At 46.8% G+C, this 17,840-nt stretch overlaps 1 protein-coding gene across 5 annotated transcripts; it reads left to right on the forward strand.

The window, feature by feature from the left end:
* The first annotated feature begins 12,254 nt into the window (after positions 1 to 12,254).
* LOC136462754 (biotin--protein ligase 2-like) lies at positions 12,255 to 17,183 on the forward strand. 5 transcript variants are annotated; one of them, XM_066461803.1, is made up of 12 exons: positions 12,255 to 12,377; positions 12,866 to 13,184; positions 13,446 to 13,527; positions 13,676 to 14,227; positions 14,320 to 14,381; positions 14,973 to 15,121; positions 15,243 to 15,363; positions 15,456 to 15,611; positions 15,912 to 15,957; positions 16,154 to 16,217; positions 16,292 to 16,368; positions 16,553 to 17,183. In XM_066461803.1, the coding sequence occupies exons 4-12, from the start codon at positions 13,833 to 13,835 to the stop codon at positions 16,596 to 16,598; spliced, it is 1,116 nt and encodes a 371-aa protein (XP_066317900.1). In that variant the 5' UTR covers positions 12,255 to 12,377; positions 12,866 to 13,184; positions 13,446 to 13,527; positions 13,676 to 13,832; the 3' UTR covers positions 16,599 to 17,183. The 5 variants fall into 5 exon arrangements, with proteins under 5 accessions (XP_066317900.1, XP_066317903.1, XP_066317902.1 ...); XM_066461805.1 differs by having other exon boundaries at positions 12,320 to 12,377; positions 12,918 to 13,184; XM_066461804.1 differs by lacking the exon at positions 12,255 to 12,377 and adding an exon at positions 12,393 to 12,815 and having other exon boundaries at positions 12,918 to 13,184.
* The last annotated feature ends 657 nt before the right edge of the window (positions 17,184 to 17,840 follow it).

Raw genomic sequence — 17,840 nt, forward strand, 5'->3', positions numbered from 1 at the left:
TCTTCTTCCTCTTCTCCCTCTTGGCTTGGGTGGGCTATGGACAGCCACCAAGGTGGCGACGGGGCGACAGGACGAGCGCTAGGGCTCTGGGGCTAGGGCTTTTATAGCCGAGCTCAGCCATGGAGCCCGGTGTTCGGTGGCTGGAGATTGGGGGGAATCAGAGGCGTGCATCCCATCCGATGGCCGTGCGTGGTTTCGTGGGTGTGGCGTAAGGGGGGGGCAAGGCCATGCCCCAGGCGTGACCCCTTGGCCTGGCCTGCCATTGCTATCGGGGTTCTGTCGGGGGAGAGAATTAGTGTGGGTGTGGAGAAGAAGCACAGTAGGGCTGACATGCGGGGTCCAGCGGCAGTGAGCGAAGGCGAGGAGCGCGCGAGCGTTGCTGGGCCACAAGCTAGGCCATGCGCGCTAGGGGGGCGGCCGTGATGGTGCTAGCTAGGCTGGCTAGCTTGGGCCGAGCGATTGGCTGCGAGGCCCACTTCTTCTTTTCTTTTTTCTATTTTTAGTTCTCTTCCATTTGTTTGAATTCAAATTTGGTTTTGGTTTTTGAATTCAAAAATTGGTGCACCAAATTCATTAGAGTTTTAGATATGTGACCCACAACATTTTTATATATATATTAGGAATTTATTTAGCCATTTTGTATAACAAAAGTAAGTGTAACAAATCCTTATTCTTTGATTTGATTTGATGGTTTATTACTTTTAAAGGAGTTGTTAGGCATTACATAAAACAAATGAAGATCCAACTCACAATTTGAGTTAACAATGTATGCAACCCTTTATTTGTTAGAAATTAAATAACATAATCAGCAAATGTCATGCTATGCTTATGTGATGACTTGGGTTGGGGTTATGCCTAATGCAGCCCTCAGGTTGGCTTTCTATACATGACACTCATCACTACATGGGAGTTCCAAGAAAAAAATTTGTAGTTGGTATTTTTGGTGTATGGATTTTTGGGTTGTTACAGTCCTACCCCCTTAATAGAATCTCGTCCTCGAGATTAAAGTGTAATGTACCCTTCAAAGAGGTAAGGATATCATAGCCGGAGGTCCGACTCTTTCTCCCATGTTGCTTCTCTCTCAGTATGATTACTCCATTGGATCTTGCATATAGGAATAGTCTTGCTTCGGGTCTCTTTGGTATCTCTGTATAGAATTCTAATAGGATGTTCTCTGTACTCAAGTATATCTTGAATGTCAAGTGTATCAGTTGGGACTACTTCATCGGGCACCCTCAAACACTTGCGTAGCTGTGAGACATGAAATACGGGATGTACACCCACCAATTCCTTAGGTAGCTCGAGTTTGTAGGCGAGCTTTCCAATCTTTTTGCAAATCTTGTATGGGCCAACAAATCTAGGGGCAAGCTTTCCTTTCACATGGAATCTGATAGTCCCACGTAGCGGGGATACCTTGAGATAGACGAAGTCCCCCACATTAAACTCAAGTTCTCTTCTCCTTTTGTCAGCATAGCTCTTGTATCGACTTTGAGCAATTCTCAAATTCTCTCTTACTTGAGCAACTCCTTCTTCGGCATCTTGAATCTTAGCGGAGTCAAAGAATGATCTTTCTCCTGGTTGGGACCACATCAAAGGTGTCTTACAAGGTCTGCCATACAAAGCTTCAAATGGCGACATCTTGATACTGGCTTGGTAGCTGTTGTTGTAAGAAAATTCTACATAGGGTAAGCATCTCTCCCAATTAGAGCCATAATTCAGTACACTAGCGCGAAGCATGTCTTCTAAGATCTAATTTACTCGTTCAGTCTGTCCATTTGTCTGTGGATGATAAGCGGTACTGAAGTCAAGTTTGGTTCCAATGGATTTGTGTAGGGCTTCCCAAAATCGAGACACAAACTGAGGGCCACGATCAGATACAATACTAGAGGGAGCTCCAAGCAGTCTGAGAATATGTTCAATGTATAGATCTGCTAATTTTTCAGCATTGGTCTTGGTCTTAACTGGTACAAAGTGAGCAACTTTGGTCAAGCGATCAACAATCACCCAGATGGAATCATTGCCATTCTGTGAACGGGGCAATCCAACTATGAAATCCATGGATATGCTCTCCCATTTCCACTCGGGAACGTCAAGAGGCTTTAGCAAACCTACAGGCCTTTGATGTTCAGCCTTGACCCTATTATAGGTGTCACATCGTGCCACATGTCCTGCAATGTCTGTCTTCATGCCTTTCCACCAAAAGTGTTTCTTCAAATCTTGATACATTTTTGAACCTCTAGGGTGGATACAGTACTTAGAATCGTGAGCTTCTGACAGAATTTCCTCTCGTAGCACTGGGTCAGATGGAACATAGATTCTGTTCTTGAACCAGATGGTTCCTTGTTCATCTTCATGGTGGTTGGTCTTATAACCTAGTTTCATCAGACCACAGAGATATTCAATTTCTTCACAATCTTTCTGAGCTTGACGGATGCGTTCTATGAGATCATACTGTATGCGGAGCTCACTCAACAAGCCGTGCGGTAGTATCTCAAGTTGGAAATCATCAATCTCTTCCTTGAGCTCAGGTGGTACGGATCCAGTGATCAAAGTGTGACAGTAGCTCTTGCGACTGAGAGCATCTGTGACTACATTAGCTTTTCCTAGATGATAGTGAATTTCCAGGTCATAGTCCTTGATCAACTCTAGCCAATGGCGTTGCCTCATGTTCAAATCTTCTTGAGTGAAAAAGTACTTCAAGCTCTTGTGATCCGTATAGATATCACACTTGTTGCCTATCAAGTAGTGTCTCCAGATCTTCAGGGCATGCACAACTACTGCTAACACAAGATCATGAGTAGGGTAACGGTTCTCATGTTCTTTCAACTATCGAGACACGTATGCTATCACTCTTCCATATTGCATCAATACACAACCAAGTCCTTGACGGGATGCATCACAATAGACTATGAAATTTTTGCCAATATCAAGCAATGCTAGCACAGGAGTTGTGGTAAGCTTCTGTTTCAATTCCTAGAAGCTTTGTTCGCACTCGGGCGTCCATTTAAACTCCTTGGTCTTCTTCAGAAGATTGGTCATTGGACAGGCTATCTTGGAGAAGTTTTTGATGAATCGGCGATAATATCCAGCCAATCCCAAGAACTTCTGACTTCTGTCACATTACGGGGTTGATCCCACTCTTTCACAGCTTCAATCTTGGTTATTTCAACTACGACACCTTCAGCTGATACATGGCCTAGGAAGGCAACTTCCTATAGCCAAAACTCACATTTGCTGAACTTTGCGTAGAGCTGATGTTGGGCTAACTTCTCGAGCACAGTTCTCATATGATGTTCATGTTCTTTAGCGGTGGGTGAATAGACAAGGATGTCATCAATGAATACCACCATGGACTTATCCAGTTCATCCATGAAAACCTTATTCATCATGTTCATGAAGTATGCGGGCGCATTCATGAGTCCGAAAGATACCATAGTGAACTCAAACTGTCCATACCTCGTCACGAAAGCTATCTTCGGGATGTCACTCTCTCGAATCTTCATCTGATGATAGCCAGATCTAAGATCAATCTTGGAGAAATACTTGGCACCTCAAAGCTGATCAAGCAGATCATCAATTCTTGGCAGGGGGTACTTGTTCTTGATGGTGACTGCGTTCAAGTTCTAGTAATCAATGCACATTCTCATTGAGTCGTCCTTCTTGACAAATAGAACAGGGGATCCCTAGGGTGAAGCACTGGGTCTGATATATCCCTTTGAGATGAGCTCATCAAGCTGTTTCTTGAGCTCAGCCAGTTCATCAACTAACATGCGATAGGGTCTCTTGGCAATGGGCCCCGTTCCCAGCAATAGATCAATGATGAACTCTACATCACGGTCTGGTGGCATACCCGGTAATTCTTCAGGGAATACATCGGGATAGTCTCTGACTACTGGCACATCATGAACTGTCTTCTCCTCTTTTTATGATTCTAAACTTGCTTTAAGGGCACATAGGATAGAGGTGGACTTTCTAGACTGGGGTTCACATCTAATGACCTGGCCTGATGGGTGGGTCACTTGGACATATCTATGTGAACATGATATGATACCTTGGTGAATGGTTAACCAATTCATACCTAGGATGACATCTAAGCTAGTGGAAGGTAAAAGGGTTAGGTCAGCTTTAAAGACAAGACCCTCAATGGTAAGACTCACTCCCTTACAGATGTGGGTGCATTTTACGTCTCCTAACGGTGAACTGGTGATGATAGGCTTTTCATGTGGGGTTACAGGCAGGTCATGCTCTCGTGCAAACTTGGATGATATGTATGAACAAATTGCTCCAAAGTCGAATAGAACTGATGCAGTGTTGCCATTAACTAAAAACATACCATACACCATGTTAGGGGCAGCTTGTGCTTCCTCAGCATCCAGATGGTTGAGACGTCCACGAGTAGCAGATCCCTTGAGCTGAGACTTCTGAGCAGCTGAGTTCTGAGGGCACTCAGCGGCTTTGTGACCTAGTTGGCCACAAGCAAAGCAGGTGAAAGGCGTACCACCTATAGGGGTTGGCGCGGGTGCCTTCTAGTTTCTAGTGCTTGGTACGGAGCGGTTCTATGCTGGACATTCATTCGCTGAGCAAGGATGGTTGAAACGGTCCTGAGTGTTGCGGTCCTACGCATAACGGTCCTGGGTGTAACGATCCTGAGCAGGGCGGGAGTATTTGGCGTTGTAGCCTCCACTACCCCTACTCGATCCAGGGTTGTCATCCCTATTGTGGCAAGAGTGCTCCCTGGAGGGTGCATCTCTATGGAACCTCTTGCGATCACGTCTATGGAAGAATTCCTTAGGCTTATGCTTCCTCTCCCTGTACTCTTCTCTAGCTTTAGCACGGTCCTTCTCAATCTGGATACAGCGATCCACCAGAGCACGCAATGTGTTACACTCAATACCGCCAAACTTTAGCTTGATGTACGGGTTAAGTCCCTTGCAGTAATAGTACAGCTTCTCTTTCTCCGAGTTCACAACATAGGGAGGCGCATAGCGCAGAAGGTTAGTGAAACGGGTAGTGTACTCAGTCACCCTGTCCTTTCCCATCTTGATGTTGTGGAACTCCTCGGCTTTGGTCTCCATGATACCCTTGGGAATGTGGTACTCAGTGAATGCTTTAGCGAACTCATCCCGTGAGATGTGGGCAGGGTCCTCATGGGAATCACTAAAATTGTCCCACCAGGCATGTGCTACACCCGTGAGCTGGTGTGTGGCTGCTCCAACACACTCATCATCAGTGAAAGTAGTGAGATCAAGCTTCTTCTCCATCTCCTTGAGCCAGTCATCAGCTACAAGCGGGTCAGGGTCGGTGCCATCATAGGTTGGTGGCCTTAGCTTCAGAAATCCTTCTAGCTTCCTTTGGAAGTCATTCTGCTGACCTCCCTAGTGATGGTTCGCTCCTTCAACAAGAGCTACAAGAAGCTAGGTCTGTTGTGCCATCACTTCTGCCAGGTTCGGTGGTGGTGGTGGTGGAATGTTCTCCTTAGGTGGCGGAGTATTCTCTAGGTGGAAGGGTATCCCTCCACATCCACAGCCATGGCCACGGCCATGGTTGTTGCCACCATGTGCCCCATTTGGTTCAACTGGTTTAGGGGTGGGCACACGTCCATGGTTCATTAGGTGATTAGATCGGTGGTTCGGCATCTGCAACACGGATCATAGAGAATTTAGTGCTTGTGCTAAAAGTGCTTATAATTCAATATGATTACATGATTTTTGACGATTTAAAGAAAAACATTTACACTATCCAACACTCATTACAAAGAAGCAATAAGATCCATAAGATGCAATAAGATCCAAAACATTCATTACATGGGTTTTATTACATAGCATCATCTCCAGTAGCTACACTTAAAGACGTGCGAGAATCGTACTACGCATAATGTCTCATAATACATCTCATAAGGGGTACATCATGGGGTACAAGTTATGGAAGCTACTGACATGACTCATGACCACGCAGGGTCATTCTACTCTAACTCGTATACCGTAGCTTGGATACGACTGTTCTTGATCTCGATCTCCTCATCAGACTTGTGAAGTCGGGACACGTACTTCAAGGCCTCAGCGAGCTCCTCAGTAGGCTTGGCTCCAGGTAGGGTAGGATAGGCGTCTAGGTTGAGGCGAGTCGGGGCTAACTCAAACTCCTCTACCCTAGGCTTCGTCTTGCTACGAATCTCCTTGGGTAGCTGATCCCACATACCCTTCATCTCCCTGAGGCGCTTCCTATCGAACTTCTGCCAGGCCTGTCGAGTCCTCTCACACTTGTCCTATAGGTACTCGTTCTACCTGAGTGCCTCGATCAGGTGACCCTAGTTGTGAATGGCCTTCTTTCTGAACTCTTCTAGATCTTGAGTCATGGTCTTGTTTCGAGACTGGATCTTTAGCATGTCAATCCCCTTGGATCTCTCTCTGTCTCCTCCATGGTTGAACTTGGCCTTCTTGTCGTCCAATTTTCTCTGCAACTCCAAGACCTTACTATCGAGGTAGCAGTTCCTGTTGCCTAGGTCGGCGGCTTTATCCTATAAGTCGTCGACCTCGGCTCTGTGGATTTCTTCATGGCGGTTGAGCTCGTCCTGCAGCTTGGCAACTGTCTCAAGTAGACTAGCTCACTCATGTGCTCTCTGCGAGTCTCGCTCCTAGTACTCCCACCGGAGGGCCTGGTCCTGATGTCTCCTCTACTCTAGCTGGGTCATGTACCTGTCCTGCTCCAATAGGTGGATAGCTGAGACGTGAAGGCATCTGTCCTCCTCGGCAAGGATAACTCTGCCAGCTGCGAAACTCTGCTCACTAGGGGTAAGGCTGAGGTCAAGGGCCTAGGGAAGTAGACGGAACACTGTCGTCTTCAGGTGCTTGTAGTGGTCCCTCATCACTTTATGAAGTGCCTTGTGCAAGATAGCTCATAGTCCCTCCTCGACGGTGTCCTCTATAGTCAACTCGGTGGAAGCTGGGACAGAAGGTAAGGTAGTGCTAGCTGGGAACTCGACTGAGGTGGCAATCGGTCCTTCGATTCCTCCTTCCTGAGCTGGCTTCCCGGTGCAGGTGACCTTGACAAGCTCGTTGGGGACACCTAACGTGATGAGAACTCAGCAGAGGGTCTGTGCAAAACCCCCGAGCTCATGTAGGTCAAAGGTAAGCTTGACATGGTCCAGAGGTAGCGGTCCTAGAGGTAGCCAGTCGATGTTCGTTGCCATCTGCATATTTCAAGGGGATAGGTGTTAGTAGGTCAATAAATAGATAAGCCTTGTATAAAAGTAAATGTAGGGTTGGTATATAACCGAAAGAAGGGTTGTCCATGTCCTATTCTATCGTCCATTTCTGAGGGTTTCGTCCTATGGTCAAGTATGGCTCTGATACCAACTGAAACAACCCCAATTTCTGCGAAGGAAAATCCACAGAGTTGAAGTGTAATAAGACCGTGGTAGATCATATTATCCAAATTCCAGTCGAATATCACATCCATACAATGATAATATCAGAGTACAAATAGCACAGAATTATATAAATTATTACATCGCCGCATTGGCGGAATCAAAGGTAGCATTCATTCAGAACAGCTTGATGATAAGATTGCCAAACTCAAGCGTAGGCACGAACCCCTCAACCATCAAACTCCTCGGAGCTATACTCCTCAGCAGAACCTGTATGCCAAAATTTATCAGTACGATTTGTACTGGCCACTCCCAACCCTATGAGCATTGCTTTATGGAGATTGGATGCAAGTTGGATATAGTCAAAAGAAACCTATAAGGCTGGAGTTTCCCATGTATTTTAGCATATCAAGTATATAATAGTATAGTCAAGTTTTAACACCATTCCCACACCTATTCCACCCATTCCCATTCCAGAGCTAGGTTTTGATCCTGGGATCGATATACCACCATCTCCACACCATCACCATACCATCGCTCAGTCAATAGGCCAACTCCCTCTTGGCACTGTCTCAAGGCCCGTAGCCCCTGGCTACGACCGAATACTCACTCACAGGGGAAGAAAAGAAGGACTCATCTCACTATCTAGTTTAAGCGAAACCCAGGAAAGGTCCATAGCCGACAAGTTGGTACATGTATCGATCGATCAACCATACACTCTGCAGAGGTTTTACATAACCACAAGATCCGCCTTCCTCGCTGACCATCGTCAACTAGGCTGATTCCGGCCGCTTGCTAGCCTAGGATAATGCCACTCTACCATTCAGCCCCGGTACACCCCAAGTTTAATCTGGGGTGGCTGAAACTGCGAGTCATGAGCCGAGTCCACAAGGTCTCCATGAAGTCTCAGAATGGTGTGGGGGAAATCTTCCGTGCCTCATACCTCCTTACATTGTCCGCTATCAACATAGCAGTAGTGGTAATATCCTACCAAGTAGTCCGGCCGTCCCGCACCATATAGGGTGAGTGGTACGTAAGGCTTCCCGGTGAATCTGAGTACTAGTAAGTCCTTAGGGGTGACCAAGCCAGAATGTCTTCATCAGGGTTTCCATTTATCGTGCCACCACAGCACCTCCATCCCGGGCCCCTCCCATCACAGGTTCACACCCAGGACCACCTCATATACCATTTACCCACCATAGGTATCCATTCCAAGGGTGCCCAGGTAGCACCACACGGCATGACTTGCCCTAGGCTCGTCGTATACTCCAACTTGGTCAACACAACCCTCACCCTCCACACACCCAAGTCACACATGCAGCACTCTCCCCATAGTCCAGAATACACCACGCATTAATGTAGTATAAGCATAGTAGAAGTACAAGCAAATAAAATATAGCAGTAAGCATGTGTCTAACCTAATAGCAGGGTATGCAAGGGTAAGGTTGCGTTAAGGTAAAGGCTATCAAGAAAGCATACTACCATACAAGTCCTATCATAGTATGATTATAACAGTAAGGTAAAGCAATAGCAGTTCTATATTAGCCATGCGTAATAGGTGCTATGAGATTGGGTGAGATGTGGCACCTTCAGTGTAGTCGTCTCCGTACTCCTCATAGTACTCACGATCCTTGTCCGTCAGGTTCTCCTCCGAGTCTACAAACGATCGTATTATAGTCGCGTTAGCGACGTATATAGAATAGCACATAGAAGCAATAAAAATTCAAAAGAGCCAAATGCACTCAAGCATGGGTTCATTGCATAGAGCTTGATTTTAGATGAATTTAGGTCCTAGTTTTGTATTTTTCTGAGGTTATATGAATTAGTTATGAATTTCTAAAGTTTAAATCATTTCTGAAAATGGAAAAGGCTGAATTAATCCTGGGCTGACACGTGTCACGCTGTGGTTGGTCCACGTGGCTTGCTGATGTCTACATGATGTTGGCATCACAGTTCTGAGCTGACAGGTGGGGCCCAGCTGACGTCAGCATGACGTCATCAACGTCATCCACACCGATAGGTGGGGCCAGAGACCATTAGGTCACTGACAGGTGGGCCCGGTCAAAGTCAATGGTGAGTCAATGGTCAACGGTCTTCGGTCAACGGTTAGGGTCACTGATGTGTGGGTCCAGGGCTGCTGACATCAGCAGCTGATGTCATCGTGATGTCACCTCGGCTGTGTTACTACTGACATGTGGGTCCCGCGTGACGTCATTACGACGCTAGCATGACATCATCGTCTGACGTGGGGGTCTAGCAACACTGTGTCGCTGACCTGTGGGGCCAGGTCAACGGTCAACGTTGACCAGTCAACGGTCAATACGGGCCGGGTCCGAACTGGGCCGGTTGGGCTTTGGGTTGGGTCGGTCTAGGTCGGGCCGGGCCAGACACGTGGCACGCTGTGACGCTGCCACGTCACGGTCGTGGGCTCTTATTGGGCTTCGTCCACAGCGCGGCTCACACCGTGTGGCTCACGGTGGACCAGCGCTCATGGTCCATGGACTTATGGTAGGGCGCATGGTGGACCAAGTCCACTGTCTCTTCTCCTTGGCTCGGCTCACGTGCACCGAGCTCACGCATGGGTGGCCGGCGAGGGGGTGTTCCCCTGTTTTCTTCCGCGGCGGTGCTCCCGTCGGCGGCGAGTGCCCGGTGAGCCTCCGTGGCAGTGCTGGTGTCCGATTGGGGAGGGGGAAAGCTTCCCCGGGCCACGGCGATCATGATCATGAGGTCTAAGTGGTGGTCGAGGTCCTCCAGTGCGTTGGCCACGGTGGCCGGTGGCTCGGCAGTGCTCGCCGGTGGCGAGGCCACGCACGCAGGCCCTCTAGTGGCTAGTGCTGGGCAGATGAGGCTTCTACGGCTTCGTGTGGACGCGGCGAGGGCATCCTAAGCTCGAGGCGGGGTTTCGGTTTCCCGGTGGTCGGTGGGGGCTCCAGCGGCCATAGCGACATGGTGACGACGGTGATGCGCACGGTTGATCAAGGGGGCTCCCATGGGGTGGTCACAACATGGTCGTGGGGTGTGCGTGGGTGCGTGTGTTCCTAGTGGCCAGAGACAAGGCGCTGGCCTACGCGCTCTAGGTGTGGAGCGCCATGGCCGATGGTGAGGTTTGGCGGCAGAGAGAGACCAGAAGGGGGGCTCATCATGGGTGGCGTGGAAGAATGGATGGTGGTGCCGTGTCGATTCGAGGCCGTGTAGCTTCGGTAGTCATGTAGTGCCATGCCGAACCGCGTCGGTGATGTAGACGACGGCATCGCTCTCGGCTCCGGTGGTCTCCTCCCCCACAGCGGCTTCGGTGTTTCCCCCTCTTCTTCCTCTTCTCCCTCTTGGCTTGGGTGGGCTGTGGACGGCCACCAAGGTGGCGGCGGGGCGACAGGACGAGCGCTAGGGCTCCGGGGCTGGGGCTTTTATAGCCGAGCTCGGCCATGGAGCCCGGCGTTCGGCAGCTAGAGATTGAGGGGAATCGGAGGCGTGCATCCCATCCGACAGCCATGCGTGGTTGCGTGGGCGCGGCGCAAGGGGGGCAAGGCCATGCCCCGGGCGTGACCCCCTGGCCCGCCCTGCCATTGCTGTCGGGGTTCTGTCGGAGGGGAGAATCAGCGTGGGTGTGGAGAAGAAGCACAGTAGGGCTGCCATGCGGGTCCAGCAGCAGCGGCAGCGAGCGAAGGCGGGGAGCGCACGGGCGTTGCTGGGCCGCAAGCTGGGCCGTGGGCGCTGGGGGGCGGCCGCGATGGTGCTGGCTAGGCTGGCTAGCTTGGGTCGAGCGGCTCGCTGCGAGGCCCACTTCTTCTTTTCTTTTTTTTTTATTTTCAGTTCTCTTCCATTTGTTTGAATTCAAATTTGGTTTTGGTTTTTGAATTCAAAAATTGGTGCACCAAATTCATTAGAGTTTTAGATATGTGACCCACAACATTCTTATATATATATTAGGAATTTATTTAGCCATTTTGTATAACAAAAGTAAGTGTAACAAATCCTTATTCTTTGATTTGATTTGATGGTTTATTACTTTTAAAGGAGTTGTTAGGCATTACATAAAACAAATGAAGATCCAACTCACAATTTGAGTTAACAATGTATGCAACCCTTTATTTGTTAGAAATTAAATAACATAATCAGCAAATGTCATGCTATGCTTATGTGATGACTTGGGTTGGGGTTATGCCTAATGCAGCCCTCAGGTTGGCTTTCTATACATGACACTCATCACTACATGGGAGTTCCAAGAATTTTTTTTGTAGTTGGTATTTTTGATGTATGGATTTTTGGGTTGTTACAATTAGTGCCAAAAACCCAACTTTATGCGAACCAAACATCATTAGTTAGTTATTTTTTAACAACTTTCATGTTTTCATGAATTATATCGCGGATTTAAGTATAAACTTATACATTTATAAGATAGTTTTGTAGTGGACCCGATGGAAGCCTTCGCGCAGGCGGTATATAGGCTTTGGAAGTGGCCCTAGGCGTCAAAATCGACGAGCTCTGCCACCGGAACAACTATCATTGGAGTTAGCAGGAACAGTAACCCGTTTGAAAAAAAAACAGCTCTACATGTAAAACTCTCTAAAACATACTTAAATCGAACCTTTGCTCAATCAATGCACTTTAGCTGCTCTCCACATAGCAGAGTGTTAGCAATTTTTAGAACATAAATGCACTTGAGATCCTTTTTTTTTTTGAGGGAGTGGAATCAGTGCATATAAATATATTTTTTTTGAGCAAAAGTGCATATAAATAATTGACACGTTACATGGTGTGTATGGCCCAATAAAGTGTGATATGTGATAAATTCAGGCCCAATCAATCTGTCGACGGGCTATAAGAAAGGTCGATAGCAACCGCCTCAACAATACGGCCCGACTGGAGGATGAACTGATGAAGCCCAGGTAGATGATGCGTATAGAAGCGGAGTGGGGAGGCCCACTCGTGCAGCGGCGCCACTGCTAATCATCTGTTTACCACCCGCCGCCGCCCTCGCTGACATCGATTGGCACCGCCGCCGCCTGGCAGGAAGGTAATCCCTCCACCGCTCTCTCTTCCCTCTGTTCCTCCCTCTCTCTGTCTCTCAGCATGGGTTTAGCCTCGGCCTCAGGGTTTAGGCACGGGTTCCAGCTATTGTACTCGCGGTCCAAATCTCACCTCCGCCGCTGCGCCTTCCCCGTGGCTGTGAGAGTGAGACCGGAGTTTGGGGGATTTGGTATAGACTCGCAACGAGATCCATTGCCGGCGACGAGCCCCAGCTGGCAACACCCGCCGGCGACGCACCGTGAGCCGCTGACGTCCCGTTGAGTCCTGGACGCTTGCACGGGCGCGCGACGAGCTGCGTGTTGAATCCTGTGGGGTTCTTCCTTTTGGATCCTTTTTTTTTATCATTGTTGGATCCCATTTTGATTGCCTGCGAACTAGGGGCCGCGTGAAAATCATCCGTCAACCATACCTGTTCTGCTGTGAGGTATTCTTGCTCATTGAACCACAACCACCTTCTGTTCTTCTCTGTCGCAGGGGCGGCGGAGTCCAGTAACACTTCCTATCCTCATGTAGTTTCGGTCCACAGATATTAGGCCCAGCAACAAAGGGACTAGGGCACCTGCTGCTGCTCCTCGCACCCGTACACGGCGCACGCACGGGAGTCCGCTCGTGGCTCCTCCGCCGCCTCCACGCCACGCCACCACCGGCCGCCGGACGGCCAGAGCGGTGGTGACCTCCTCCTCGCCAAGTCTCTCGCTGCAGGGTGGGAGCAACCGAGCGGCAACTGGCAGCCACGTTTCCCTTCTCCCTCCGAGTCCGGCCCTTCCTCAATCCCTCTGGAGTCCGGACTCTGGTATTTCTCTCGATCCCTCACCCTCTGGTAGGAGAACACCAATCTACGCATAAATAGAATCTCTTTATCTAATTCATTTGTACTTGTAGTCTTGTGGATAGTAGACTTGTATGTCATATCTATTTTAATTGGATTGAAAATTGAAAGTGCAATCATGAATCTAAAAAATCACAAGAATTGAATTCCCGTTTGAAGAAGTTATCTAAACTACCTAGTAGTAGTATTGGTGGAGAGCAGCTAAAATTGCTAACCTTTGCGCAGGCATTATATAGTGTGATTTTATAGATGAATTGAAACACTTTACGTCGTCGAGGAAGAAATCTACATGCTGAAGGTTATATAGGTAAGCGAACAATAAATTGTATATACTGTTTCGGCCCTTTTTACTAGTTATTTAAAAAAAACGTACTTTCCCTGTCACAAAAGAATATACGTACTTGCGCATAAGTGCTCCATTCCATCATGACTTTGAACTAACGGACCCGATCCAGCCCAATATCTGCAGCATTGGAGCCCACTCTCCCAGCCCACAAGTATCAATCCTGTGCATGTCTCGGAGTCGGGCTCCACAGCCCACTTACATTGAAAAAAAAACTTAGTGACGGAGGAAACAAAGCACACCAAACTACCAAACCAACAGCGACAGCAATGCCGTTCCCCGTGCGCCTCCCGCCGCCATCAACCACCGCGGCCGCGGCCGCGGCCACCGTCGGGGCCGTACTCGCCGCCGTCGCACTCCGCCGCTACCTGTCCGCTTCCCGCCACCAGCCACCCGCCGGCTTGTCCATGTCCGCGGCCGCCGGAGCAGCCACCACGCTCGTGGCATATGGCAAGTCAGCCCAGGAGCAGGAGCTGCTGGCCTCCGTGGCCAGTTCCGTCGCCCTAGGGGAGGACGAGCCGGTCGGTGAGGTCGCTGTCGCGCTCACCTACGAGGGCGCGGGCTTCGACGCCGCCGCGTACATGAGCGCGCTCCGGGCGCGCCGGTTCGGGAGGTGGATGCTCTGGACGCCCAGGATTGGTTCCACGCAGGATCTCATCGCGTGGTGAGTGCGATGTCTGGTTTCACGCCCAGGGATTGGGTTTTCGTTTGATCTTATTTTACTCTGTTTGACTTGCCGTCAGCTCGTGTTCGCAGGAACTTTGCAAAGCTACCGGTGGGCGTTGTGTGCGTTGCCGACATGCAGTTCAAAGGGAGAGGTGCGTATCATTAGGGGCTTGCTTTTTTCCCTAGGCCTAATTTGGAAACTTCAATTCCTCCGGGATCCTGGACTTTTGCCGGAGTGGAAAATCCATGGGGATATCATTTTAGTTATTATCTTAGTTCTTTGGGGTTTTTTTCCATCCATGGGTTTTGCTCCCCCTTGCTTCCAAAAGGAGCCTGTGTTTTGGACCTCATGAATTGCAACTTGGATTACGAAGTTATCGAGTTTTTTTAGGCGAGATTGATGGTCTCTTCAACTTATTATGATATCATTGATAAAGCTGATGAAACTATCTGCTGAATGTTGTGTAATCTTTAAGATCAATTGCTTGAAAATGCAGTCTTAGTGAACACAAGTGGAATCTGACTGTAGTGTGACACCTCTTTATCAAAATAACTGTTTTAATTGATTCTACCTTTTTGTGGCAATTGAAATTCTTTGGTTTAACACATTCTTAACTAGTTGACTAAACCAGATCATACATGCATTTCATTTTTTTCTTTGATCTTTGTAATCACATAATTTTAGTACGTACTATGTGCTATTGAGAGGTAACAAATTTAATCTTTGTTCATGAATCATGCAGGCCGTTCAAAGAATGTGTGGGAATCGCCACCAGGCTGTCTCATGTTCTCTTTCACATCACAGATGCAGGATGCACGGAAGGTGCCCCTTATGCAATATGTTGTTTGCATTTCTATTACCGAAGCTATCAAGGAGCTATGCCGTGCCAAGGTTAGGTTATAATTCAGTGTACCCATGTTTGCTGCTTATTGATTGTAGTGTCAGTCCCCTATTTTCATTAGGCTAACTACCTCAGTTACCATTTCATTCTGCCTTTGTGATAAAAACTCAGGGACTACCAGAACTTGATGTGAGGATAAAGTGGCCTAATGATCTCTATTTGAAAGGATTAAAAGTTGGTGGCATTCTATGTACCTCATCTTATGAACCCAAAGTCTACAATATTTGTACCGGTAAAACATGCATTTCCAATTTTGCTGATTCTAAGCATTTAATCTCTTTTTTTTTCCTTTGACAAGGATGGGATTCCTTTGGTCTTAATCAGGTGTTGGTTTAAATGTTGACAATGCGAAGCCTACCACATGCTTGAATGCTGCACTTCAAGAGGCAAATCCTACGTCACCCATATTGAAACGAGAAGACATACTGGCATACTTCTTCAATAAATTCGAAAATCTATTCGAGATCTTCTTGAACCAAGGTACTTTGGATTTCATTTCCCCCCATTTTTTGCAGTACATGACCACATCCTTATTAGAATCGTGGCTGTTGATGTATATGCAGAGTTGGTTCCTTTCCTGACAATGGATTCAATGATAATTTTGTGTTTGCTGTAGAGATTGATTATTTTCCTATTACTGATTTAGATGCTGACAAAACATGTTTTAAACTTGACTGTAATTATTTTCTCAACTCTAGCCTGCCCCAACTTGCTTGGGACTAAAAGGCTTTATTGTTGTTGGTAAAGTTGTGTACTTAATATCCTCAAATTCCAATGCAGGATTTCAGGCTCTTGAGGAGCAATACTATAACTCATGGCTTCATAGGTATGGACTATTATCTCAATATATACATGTTCATTGGACCTTATTATGAAGTTTTGCTCTGAACTAAATTTACTACCACTTGGATTTTAAGTGTTCATCGTAAATATCTGAAGAGAGTGCTTGCAAGATAATATGGTCTATCCTTGGTATGTGCTACTATATGTGAAAGAGATTTGAACTTTTCATTGTTATGTAGTGGCCAGAGAGTTGTCGTACAAGATGCACATGAAAGCAAGTCAGGCAGTGTCGTCACCATCCAGGTTAGCACAAAATAGAACTGTTATGGTTGAATTGATATTTCCACTTACCTAATAATGGTATTAATCGTTTTCAGGGGTTAACACCAACTGGGTACTTATACGCTATTGGCGAAGATAACAAAAGCTATCAGTTACACCCAGATGGCAACAGGTATTGCCCATTACTCTGTTTTTTCATCCATTAAATTTTTTTGTTCTATATATCATTACTTGGTATGTGTACCATATTTTGTATGCTTCTCATCCTATATATGTTCTCAACATGTAATAGTTTGTTCTGTCACGAACTATTCTTTGTCAAGAATGGCATTTGACATAGTACCATTTGTTTGCAGCTTTGATTTCTTCACTGGTTTGGTGAGGAGAAAGATGGAAGCTTAGGGTATCATCAATCAATACAATAGGATGCATGGATAGGTTCAACAAACTGTACAAATGGATGAAGGCATTTAAGAATAGAATGAGAACATGATTTAAGCATCAGCACCTTCATCTGTATCCAAACCTTGTTCTTGGAATAAATATAAGGAATGCTCTTATGACAGTTCTAACTGCTGCTTGGAGATCTGAAACATGAACAAGGGGTACTTCCATTTGCGACGGCTTCCAGAAACAATTAAGGAGATGATCAACTGCGACTGAAACATGGGCATGAGTTCAAATTTCAGGTGAAGAAATCGCAATGACTGAAGACTCTTTACTTGAATGATTCATAGGAAGAATGCAGGAAAATTATGAAGCGTATCTGCTCTGTTGTTAGGCGCATAGCTTCTTCGGGAGTGTTTGGGCACATATTTTTTTTGAGGGAACGTTTGGGCACATATTTGGTTCTGCTATAGCTGTAAAACTGCGATTTTTTTTTGGTGAACTCTGAGTTGGAAATCTACAAGATTTGTAGCTGTCATGTATGAGTTGGAAAGCTGTATTTGCACAGGTACTTATATAACTGAAAGGACATGAAATGCAGTTCCATGCTGTTGTTGGCTTGTGCTGTCGTCTGTATAAGCATAACTGCTATGTGTTCTGTGGGCAAAGGCGGCCGTATACCGGGACTAATTACGCCACTGATCAGTTTGCATAATTATCACTTTATCAGCACACAAACATGGGCACACACAACTTGAGCACACAGTTCACTCTCGCAGCATCAATCCGAGGCAAATAAACCAATTACTTATACTCCCTTGTCCTAATTAAAAAATTGACTGGATTAGTAGAAAATACGTGCAATATTTTTTCAAATAAATTTATTGAAAAACTAGATTCAAATATCTATCAAAATGATATTAATTATGTATCATAAATATTAATATTTATATATATATTATTTAGTTCAAGTTGTTTTTTCGGGAAACAAAAACGATAGGTATTTAGAGACGGTTGGAGTATGTTTATATATATATATAATTATTAATTATATTTAAATAATTCCTTGGCATGGCTACCTCACTAGTCCAAATCAGCTCGTCTGCTCCACCCGTCGCCCGTCCGCCTCTCTCGCTGCTCCCCTTCCTCTCCCGTAGGCGCTCTCCCACAGGGCCGCAGGAATCCGAATCAATAAGGTCAGCTCCAATCTTAGCCTATATGGCAGCTTGGTTATTCTCCCTCTTTTCTTCTTCTTGG

This window comes from Miscanthus floridulus, chromosome 7, assembly GCF_019320115.1.
Source record: "Miscanthus floridulus cultivar M001 chromosome 7, ASM1932011v1, whole genome shotgun sequence".
NCBI lineage: Eukaryota > Viridiplantae > Streptophyta > Magnoliopsida > Poales > Poaceae > Miscanthus > Miscanthus floridulus.

What these genes read in the sequence shown, in the direction of transcription:
- LOC136462754 (XM_066461803.1), top strand. Translation starts at nt 13,833, where the DNA reads ATGCCGTTCCCCGTGCGCCTCCCGCCGCCATCAACCACCGCGGCCGCG. An exon ending in ACGCAGGATCTCATCGCGTG is followed by an intron (nt 14,228 to 14,319) that starts GTGAGTGCGATG and finishes TCGTGTTCGCAG; the next exon opens with GAACTTTGCAAAGCTACCGG. An exon ending in AGGAGCTATGCCGTGCCAAG is followed by an intron (nt 15,122 to 15,242) that starts GTTAGGTTATAA and finishes ATAAAAACTCAG; the next exon opens with GGACTACCAGAACTTGATGT.